We start from the raw sequence: 11,176 nt of genomic DNA on the forward strand, positions 1-11,176 counted from the left end.
GATGCAGAGACATTTGCACAACTTTATTTCTTACCACTGTATTCATAATAGGAAGAAAATAGAATCATCCTGGTTGTCATCCACAGATGAATGGCTAACAAACATATGACACATAGACACAATGGGATATTTTCAGCAGCAAAGGAAAATTAAGTCAGAAAATTTTTAGGAAAATGGATGAATCTGGAAAGTGAGATGATCATTAAGTGGGGTGATCAAAGCACAGAGACATAGAAAAGAAAACTATGTCCTCCCACATATTCTAGCCTAAACTATATATGGTTTTGTGTAAACACATTTAAGTGTTGACAAAATCTAAAATTCTAGAAAAGAGACCCAGATGAAGAAACTTACATGATGAAGAGTGAGGAGTGGGCAAAGGACACATGGGTCATAAAAACCAAAATGAATGTGGGGACTGGGAGCTCTAGAAGGGATGGAGCAGCAGAAGGCAGATGAGGCAAGCAGAAGGAGAATCATGAAGTATGTCTCTTTAGAAGATGTCGCAATGCTATCTGACACATTCAATACTGGATGGATTCAGGTACTTACGAAGAACAATAAAAATGTTTTTGACATTAGGAGGAATACTGAGTGGGGGACGTTAGGGAGCCTGGAGGTAGGTACTGTTTTGTATGTAATAAACTGTGTTGTATAAATATAGTTTTAAAGAATAGGGAAAAAGTACTATTTAAGAAATAAATAATGTTTAGGAAATTTCCCCTTGTGCCAATGAGTTCAAGGCTGTTTCCCACTTTTTCTTCTATTAGATTCAGTGCATCTGGTTTTATGTTGAGGTCCTTGATCAACTTGGGCTTGAGCTTTGGAGGCCTCAGGGAGTTTAGAGGTCAGGTGGTATGGGGTGGGGTGGGGACATCTATGTGGAGACAGGGGCATGGGGAGGAGGTATGGGAGGTGGAGCAGTGGGAGGATGGATGGGGGGATAAAATATGGAGTGTAAAATAAATGAGGAAGACACCCAGTGCTGACCTCCATTCTACACACAGACACACACACACACACACAGATAAGAGATGAAAAATCTGATTACAGTTTCTGAAAAATGTGAATGGCTCTTGTCTGCCAAGACTAGAGTAACCACTCCATAGAGTATACAAGATGTGTTTTTTAACACAAAGGGGCAGTTGTGTGGTCTGCCTGATGTGTTAACACTAGCTACTTTCTCTCCTATTCTACAGATCCCCATTAGGGTTTCTTACTTGATTCCAGTTTCTTCCCACTGAAAGTTTTAAGATTCATTTATCAATGACATCCTGAATCCATTATTGTTTATTTGTAGCAGGTATATTGTTCCAACCTTTCATTTACCTTGTGTGCATATAGTTGCAAAATCTTTTGCTTGTGTTCAATTTAAACATGGAATTACTGCTCTAGCTATCATTTTACAAGAAGTTGGCTGGAAAATTTTGTCTGTCTCTGAAGGGTTTCATTGTTTCTCCTTTTAAAACTATTTTGAGTTAACTTCATCTTTAATATAGTTAAGCAAATTTAGCATTTAGCATATAGATATTATTCTTTCTTTTTTAAAGCTTGTTTAATCAGATTTAGTATTTATTTAGTTTTTCTCTGTATCTCTGACTCTGACTCTATGTCTCTCTGTCTCTCTGTCTCTGTCTCTCTGTCTCTCTCCCTGTGTGTGTGTGTGTGTGTGTGTGTGTGTGTGTGTGTGTGTGTGTGTGTGTGCTCGTGCTCACACATGTGGATATCAAAGGACAATGGGCTACTTGATGTATTCTGTTCCCCCCTTTAATCCTGTTGGTTTGGGAGATCAACCCCAGGACATCATGGTTGGCAGCAAGCACCTCGACCAGCTGAATCACTGCCCGTCCACCCCTAACACACCACCTTCACCACCACCACCATCACAACAATATTTCCTTCAATTGTCTTTTTAGTGTGTCTGCTGCTATATTTTTCAGTCATTCTATAGGATCTTTTTTTCTTCTCATTTTATTTCCCTGTCTCTGACTTTTCTTGTGTTTCAAACTACAAGCTGACACCTCTTCTTGCCATTACATCCCTACTGTCTCATGTATCTGCTTTGTTTGCCAAATGTTTTCCTTGGTGCCATGGCTTAGTTTTCTTTTCTTGTAGGGCCTGAGGGAAATGGTAGTTCTTCATTTTTTTTTTTTTACTTTGACTTTGCATTTGTTATACTACTTTTCTTTCTTAGAAAAAAATGACTCATCTCAGAAAGAACTACTTTTACCATGGCAAGACATATTCACCTTAGTTTTATTTTGGAAGTGTGTTCAAAAGAGTTCTATAATTGCTAATTTCAACAAAAATGAGACATTGATTTCTTTTTCCTGCAGCCTAATATTAAATCTGTTCCATTGGGGAAAAAAACCTGTTCATGTGTTTCATATCTCCTAAAGCTCTGTATTTTCTCCAAAACAATGTTGAATCCAGCAGTTGATTCTACCTGAGTTTCTCATGTGAATGTCTGCACCCAAGGTATAAACTGATGGTTTTGTGTTCAACATTTTGAGACCATTTCTTTTCCTAGAGCTCTGTGAACACTCCTGTCTGTCTATGAGGGCTTTCACCACTGGCTCTGTCCTGCTTCTCCTTTTGTGACCAGTTGCTTTTAGATGGATCTTCTCATCCTCAACATCCCTTGAAAATCCCGGCACTTTCTTAGTGACCTATATCATTCTAATTTATGAGTTGTAAATTGAAGTGGGGCATATTTTATTTTCAATATTATTATTTTTAAATGACTTACATTTCATGAAATTCTTCTTTTGTGCAGTTGTATGGCTTAATGGTATCTAGAAAATGGATACAGTTTTATAGTCATTATAAAATCTACAGAGTCAGCTCTCCATTATTCTTATAATGGCTTTGTGTCTATATAAATACCCAAAACTTTCCTCCATATATAAGATTTTAAAGTTTTTCTTTTGCATATCTATAATCATTTCAGAAATTCTAAATACTATATTTCCATTACTAATTAATGCAATGACAGAGGGAATGATATAGTAAAGTATAACAATAAATGCATATTAAACCATCTCTGGACACTTGATGTTTTCATAATAGGTTTGTTTCATAGCTTCTTAGATGCTAACATTGTGGATGGCTGAAGCCATTGGTGTTATTACAGCAGGAATTTTGTTATCATGGCATGGCACTGCCATAAAGAGCAACAAACAAATTCAATTATAAGTTATAAATCATTTTAAGCATGCTCCTATAATTTCAAGTATAAATTTCATGTTCTTCTTCTAAAGTTTTACTGTACTCCATATGTAATATGATTTGTGCCATTTAGTTTTTAATTCATGTTATTCTTAATAGGCACTTAATTAAACAACTTAATCCTGATAAACTTTAATTTGGTGAAATCTTCACAATGTTATGTTTTTGTCATTAAATATGCCAAGTAGTAAATTAAGTTCACTGAAGCATTGACTGTATATAGCCAAATTTAAAATTGTGCCTTGATAACTATGAAAATAAAGATGTATTACTTGAAGGTGCCAGTCACATTCTCTGAAAACTCTTAATAAAAAAATTAATATAGGATTGCCACATACTTGAATAGTTATTTCCCTATGATTATTTTTGACTGAGTGCTATCTACTTGGATAGACTACAATGTTAAAAAGTCATGCATTCTTTTATTTTATTTTACGCAATTTCAGTAAGCATTGAAGTAGTTGACATTTTCCCATTGTACAAGGAAGACAAAAGATTAAACAGACTGATTATGAAATTCCCTACAGACAACAGAACCCAGTGTTCAAAAACATATGTATACTTAATTCCAACTGGTTTCAAAGTCTAGCTGTTATCTTAATTATTCATTTCTTATAGATTGTTCCTCTCTAAATATGAAAGAAAAAATTGAACAATAAGCTGTGTGGTTCTTGTGAAAATTTACTGACGATACTGTCAGAATGACTATACCTAAAGTATGTATAAATGAGCTACTTTTAAGAATTTTTCCTACCTCCAACTAGCCACCATGTGCTACCAAATAAAACCCCGATACAGGAATGTATTACATCTCCCTGAGTCATTGACAGATGGTATCCCATAGAACTCCCAAACACCATGGTTACACTCTACAACATGACTGTAAGGTGGAGAAATGTGGCTGTTACTCTCCAGGAAACTTAGCCTCTATTTGCTATCATTCATAGTGCTAGAAGGTTTTAAATATGTTACCACAGGAGAAAGGTTATATTTAACCTCACCCAGCTGTGAACCCTATGAGCTATATAATAATGAGCTGTCTGTTAGATATGCCCAATGGTACAATAGTGAGCTCATTTACTGATTCTTTAAGGTTGTTTCTGAAATCTACATTGTTTTTATTAGTCTTGTGTATAAGTGTTGATATATATTCTTAAATTTGCATCATAGTATGTAAATTTTATCTATTTATTTATTTATTTATTTATTTATTTTATTTATTTTGGTTTTTCGAGACAGGGTTTCTCTGTATAGCCCTGGCTGTCCTGGAACTCACTCTGAGGACCAGGCTGGCCTGGAACTCAGAAATCCACCTGCCTCTGCCTCCCAAGTGCTGGGATTAAAGGTGTGTGCCACCACTGCCCAGCATAGTATCCCTCCTTATTCATCAGTTTCTTGGCAGACATGTCATGCACACTGAAGCTTTTTTATGCCCTCCTCTGCTTCCTTCTTCTCTTTCTCTTCCTCCATCCTCTTCTTCCCCCTCTTCTGGGTATTCACCTTGATGAGTGTGGTAGAGAGCTTTCAATATCATGGCAAAGGAAGAACTATGAGCTAGAAGTTTAAATGCTGATCCTAAATGTGTTTTTCATTTATGTTCCTGAGTTGGTGAGCTTTTTGTCTTTTGGGTTCTTTTTTTTTTTTTTTTTAAATAGATGATCTAAAGCTTTTCTGATTCATAAATATGAAGCATGTCTAAATGGATATAACTTGACATGAGCGTCTTACTAAGAATTTCTGACCTTGAACTAGTATACCAAGACACTAACCAATGTTCAGTACTCATCTGGCCAAGAACCTATTCCTGCAATTGTGGGTATTAGGCCTTTTGTTTCACTCTTCAATGATCATCCTCTTAGAAATACCCATGCCATGTCCTCTGTGACTCTTTATTCTAAATGGTCTAGTAGGAGGCTCTGGAAATATTTGAATGATTTGGGGCTGGTTTCAAGACAGTAAAAATGCAGAACTTTGAAAATACATAAAATGTTGGCTTACAGTATTCCCTCCTACGTTCTTAATATTTATTATCTGAGTCCAAGTGGAAATAAAAATACTGATTTAATTAGAAGCAGAAAGTAAAATGGTTGTTTCTAGGAGGGTTGAAATAAATGTTTCCTTGACATTAGAAGTAAGGTCAAGGGCTCCAGTATACAAGACAGAGGCTGAGGTCAATAATAATACAGTGTGTGCTTGAAGAATGGATTCCATGAAAGGGTAACTATGATGTAGCAAATATGCTAATAAGCTAGCTTTAGTCACTTCGATAATTCCATGTACGTCAAAACCTCATATTGTACATGATAAATACAATTTTACCTGTTGCTTTTAGAAATAAGACTTGTGATCTCACATAAGTTCATATTTATTAACTATTTTCATTTAAGTGTTTTATTTTCATGCTTGTTTTCCTTCCCATCTCACATTCTGGCTGCCGTTCGCTTTTCAGATGCAGCAGCTGTTCCATGAAAACTACGAACACAATCGCAAGGGTTACATCCAAGACCTTCACAACAGCAAAATCCACGCAGCCATCACACTCCATCCGAACAAAAGGCCTGCGTACCAGTATAGACTTCATAACTACATGCTCAGCCGCAAGATCTCTGAGCTCCGCTACCGCACCATCCAGCTCCACCGGGAGAGCGCTCTCATGAGTAAGCTCAGCAACAGTGAAGTGAGCAAAGAGGACCAACAGCTGGGAATGATGCCTTCTTTCAACCACTTCCAGCCTCGGGAGAGAAAGGAAGTCATGGAGTGGGAGTTCCTGACAGGCAAGCTGCTTTACTCAGCTGCAGAGAACCAGCCTCCTCGGCAGAGCATCAACAGCATCCTAAGGTCAGCTCTGGATGACACTGTCCTGCAGGTGATGGAGATGATCAACGAGAATGCCAAGAGTAGGGGCCGGCTCATCGACTTCAAGGAAATTCAGTATGGCTACCGCAGGGTTGATCCCATGCATGGGGTGGAGTACATACTGGATCTGCTACTCCTGTACAAAAGGCACAAAGGTAGGAAACTGACTGTGCCTGTGAGGCGTCATGCCTATCTTCAGCAGCCGTTTAGCAAGCCTTTCTTCAGAGAAGTGGAAGAACTCGACGTCAACCGTCTGGTGGAGAACATCAACAGTGGCACTCAGTCGTTCTCCTTTATATCCAATTCTCTAAAAATACTCTCTTCTCTTCAAGAGGCCAAAGAAATAGCAGGGCACAATGAAAAGAAAGTACACATTCTTGTTCCACTTGTTGGAAGGTACGATATTTTCTTGAGATTCATGGAAAATTTTGAAAGTACGTGTCTTATCCCTAAGCAAAATGTAAAGCTCGTCATCGTCCTTTTCAGCAGGGATTCTGGCCAAGAGTCCATCAAGCACATCGAGCTGATACAAGAATATCAGAGCAGGTACCCCAGTGCAGAGATGATGCTCATTCCCATGAAGGGGGACTTTTCCAGAGGTCTTGGTCTTGAAATGGCTTCTTCCCATTTTGACAATGACACATTGCTGCTTTTTTGTGATGTTGACTTGATTTTCAGAGGAGACTTCCTCCAACGCTGTAGAGACAATACAGTTCAGGGACAACAGGTTTATTACCCCATCATCTTTAGCCAGTATGACCCAAAGGTCACCCATATGGGAAATCCTCCCACAGGGGGTGACTTTGTATTCTCAAAGGAAACTGGATTTTGGAGAGACTACGGCTATGGAATCACATGCATTTACAAAAGCGATCTACTGGGAGCAGGTGGATTTGATACCTCAATACAAGGCTGGGGACTGGAAGATGTAGATCTCTATAATAAAGTCATCCTTTCTGGCTTACGGCCCTTCAGAAGTCAAGAAGTGGGAGTGGTGCATATTTTCCATCCTGTTCATTGTGATCCTAACTTGGACCCTAAGCAGTATAAGATGTGCTTAGGATCCAAAGCAAGTACTTTTGCCTCAACCATGCAACTGGCTGAACTCTGGTTAGAAAAACATTTGGGTGTCAGGGATAATCGAACTCTCTCCTGACAGTCCAGGCAATACATAACTGCCTTTGGAAAGGGGAGTTTACCTCAGTGTTGGCTGTTGTTATTTTTATTTTATTATTGTTATTTTATTATTATTGTTGTTGTTGTTGTTGTTGATGATGATGTTGTTGTTGTTGTTGTTCTAATTTTATTTTGTTGTCCTGGTCTTAAAGTATTCTTGGTTGTCTTCCAAAGGGTGTTTGTTGACCTCAAGCAAGAAGAGTCTGCAGTTCACTGATACTTCACAGTCAGAGTTCTACTGAAGTCAATACATGTATTACTTTTATATAACTTTATTTGAGATTGAGTTAAATCATGGCAATCAAATGACTTTGGAAGCTCATTCCTCACAAGAGACAGCTTGGAAGAATGTTCTCTTAGGGCTTAAAGATGCAATATTGACTTTTCTTTTGTTTGTCAACTTCAATGTGATACAAATATTTACCAGTGAAAGGTACCACAAAAGTGCTTTATGCTTCCCATGGGGAAGGGACTCTGTGACAGAAACTTGAGTTTTGTAATTTATATGAGGACTTAAATATATAGACAATAATTTTCTTCATCGTTAGAATTTTTAAAGTAAATGAACACCTATGATTGTATGTTTATTTTTTAAGAAAAAAATTTTAAAAACTGAGGAGTCCTGTTCCACAAGCAACCGGTACTGGCTACCCTGGTCTTACAATTACAAACTCCTCACAATTGTCTGCTATAAATGCGAAGGAACTTTATTTTCTCAAGGAAATATGATTTAATGAAATATTCATGTACATTTTAGAAGCTTTATGAAACAATGTCCTTCATTTGCTGGCAAGAAGATAAAATATGACAGAACCTGTTTATTTATAATAAAACACAGGTATAACCGTATTCTTTTTCAAAAACATTGATAAAGCTCTGTTGTTTACTTTCTGTCTCATTTGATGTAATTTTTGGGTGATGTTCACCAAAACACATTGGCTTCACTAAAAAAATACCACAGGATCACGAGAAATGTATTGTGTTCTGCCTTACTCCTGCCTTCATAAATGGTTCACAAGAATAAATTCTTAATTCAGTAATCCAGCATTTGAAAGGGGACTCTCTTCCCAGTCTCTGAAGACTAGAGTTCCTCTAACCACAAAAGACTAGTTCAGAATCTGCCTTGGAAAGTATACAAAAATATAATAAACCCTGGGGAAATTATAAATAAAATTAATTTTATAATTATGGGAAAACACCTAGAGAAATATCTAATTTCTCCAGTTTTCTTTAAACAGAATTTCTAGAGAAACATTTTAAGAAATATTTAAGAAATGTAAGGGAGAATGATTATCAGTACACAAGGAATCCTCATGAGATTTATTTATTTATTTATTTATTTATTTTTATTTTTTATTTTTTTATTTTTTGAGATAGGGTTTCTCTGTATAGCTCTGGTTGTCCTGGAACTTGTCCTGGATTTCTTTGTGGCCTCAAACTCAGAAATCCACCTGCCTCTGCCTCCCAAGTGCTGGGATTAAAGGCGTGCGCCATCACCACCTGGCGAGATTTAGTTTTAAAAATCATCTTACAAACAAGTAACACATTTACACAAAAAATCAAAGGAAAAATGCTTAAATCTCTGTAATTATCTGGCTTTCTTGCATTCCTCTCAGACATTCCTGGTACCATCCAGATCACGGCTTTGGCTGACATGTGTCTGCATGACTGTCTTTAGTTTCTACTGAAGAAAAGATACATCTTTTACAGTTTACCCTGTATGAACAAAGTGAAGACATTGACTTCACTTTGTTACCAAATAAGAAAACAAATTGTACCAAAATTATTTCGAGCACACATCTCATAAATCGTTGTCATTATTTGAAACAGACTCTCACAAGGACACAAAACAATGGTGGGTCATAATAAGGTAAAAATATCTTTTACTGAAAATATTTTCAGAGTTCAAAATAACATTATTTACTATTGAGAAAAGCAGGATGAAAATCTCCCTCTCTAAACATATAATCTTAGTAATTCTGAGTTCCCTAGAAGGGAACAATTAATGACATTTTCATTTTTAAAATCTTGACAGGGTCAGCAATTTAAAATTGACCCTATTTCCATATCGTCTTGGGTTTTCACAAAGATTTATTTTAATAGTTTATTTTCTTACATTATATAACTCTTTTATATACTTTATTTTCTTGAAAAGCAAATGTGTTAACATTTGGTGAGTTGTTTTGTATAATTATTACCAAATGATCATGATTAGTTAATGTTTTAGCAACTTATCCGAGACTACCATTTTCTTTAATGTAAATGAGTGATACAAGAGGTTTTTACTGAATAGTAAACATAAATGCCTCATTTAAAATATTCTAAGTTGTAGAGTTATTCAAGGTACAAAGCAGTGTTTTAATTTTATTATTGGTTCTTTTATTTGTGAGATTATAAAAATGTTTCATCATTTCCCATTTAATGCCCCTCCATTTCCCCTTTAATGCCTCTCCATCCCTCATAACCCCTATTGCACTCTTTCAAATCCTTGATCCCTTTCTTGTTAATTGTTGTGAAATTCATATGTTTTACATTTATATATCCCTAAATATAACCTTCTCTGTCTTACACTATCAGTTGTATATACATTTTCAGAGCTGATCATTTGGTGTTGGATAACCAATAGGTGTGCTCTTCCTTGGGGAGGACTATTTCTCCCACTCGCAGCATTTCTTAGAAGCTCATAGTTCTGTGTAGGGTTGATGATTTGTTAATTGACAGAACTGTATAGAAGAAATAAAGGGCTACAGAGATATCATCTGAATGTAACTGCAAATCAGCACTCTTTATATTGGTGTATCTAAAATATGTTCTACAATTTAACATGAGTTTCTGACAAGTTTTTATTTTTCAGGTAATGCAGATTCCCTGAAGGTTTAAGGTCTTGATATTAGTAAAATTGAGTTTGTCCTGTTAATATGATATCTGTTTTCTCAGTGTATTAAGGTTAAAGGAAAATATAGTATGAATGCAGTCAGAAGTAAAAGATGTCCGTGCGGTATCAGCTATGCAAATACAGCATTCTCTTATTTGGATATCTGTTTAACATTTTTTTTTAACTTTTATTACAGTATGATGAGAAAAGTTACATGATTTCAATTATCTGAATTTGTTAACATTTAAAAACATATTTTAAGTAAATAGAATTAAATCACATTCTTGTTTCCCTTTTGTACCCCAACTCCTCCCAGAGACCCCCCTTTAATACCTACATTATATTTTTTGTCATACTCTTTAAAATTTATAAAATATTATAAAAATGAGTATTATAAAAGTTATTTGATATAAAACAACAATCAATTTAACAGTCTTATGTAGATGCTTGTCTACAGCAATATTGAAAATACAAACTTTTTCTCAATATAAATTTTAAATAACTCCAAATATATTAACTGTACATTTCAAAATAATACATCACTACTAGTATTTTCTTAATTGAACATAAATATATAAAGTCTTTTTGTTTGTTTGTTTGTTTGTTTTGTTTTGTTTGGCTCTTACTGTGGTACAAGCCCAAAATAAGAACATTTCTAGACATTGGATTTCATTATAATAAGGCTGTACTTCAGTGACCCTCACCTCACCAAAGGATTTTACCTCCATCATAGCTAAGCTGAGAGTTGACAGTTCTGCTGTACCAAGGAATGAATTGTAGGCTCAATTTTTTGCTACAGACTTCCTGCTATGGTCAACTCTATTTGACTTGAGTAAGTGACTTTATTTTGAGCCAACTGAGAACAGGTTACTTTCATTTAAGAAATGGTTTGTGTATTAAGATGGTCTATCCATAAAGTCATTCACCAATTGTTTCAGTGAACAATGGTTCTTCTTGGAGGATGGCACAGACTTTAGGTGAGGGTAAGAATCTGGTTCATTAGCTGTGATAATTTGGAAAAGCATTCATCTCAGAGAAAGA

At 35.9% G+C, this 11,176-nt stretch overlaps 1 protein-coding gene across 1 annotated transcript in view; it reads left to right on the plus strand.

Moving 5' to 3' along the window:
* Positions 1-8,223, plus strand: part of Chsy3 (chondroitin sulfate synthase 3) — a 239,981-nt gene extending 231,758 nt beyond the window's left edge. Inside the window, exon 3 of the mRNA XM_031365749.1 lies at positions 5,678-8,223. Coding sequence (XP_031221609.1) covers positions 5,678-7,240 — 1,563 coding nt within the window. The 3' untranslated portion in view covers positions 7,241-8,223. The remainder of the gene's footprint in view (positions 1-5,677) is intronic.
* Positions 8,224-11,176: the final 2,953 nt, after the last annotated feature.

Source organism: Mastomys coucha, unplaced genomic scaffold (assembly GCF_008632895.1).
Source record: "Mastomys coucha isolate ucsf_1 unplaced genomic scaffold, UCSF_Mcou_1 pScaffold13, whole genome shotgun sequence".
Classification (NCBI taxonomy): domain Eukaryota; kingdom Metazoa; phylum Chordata; class Mammalia; order Rodentia; family Muridae; genus Mastomys; species Mastomys coucha.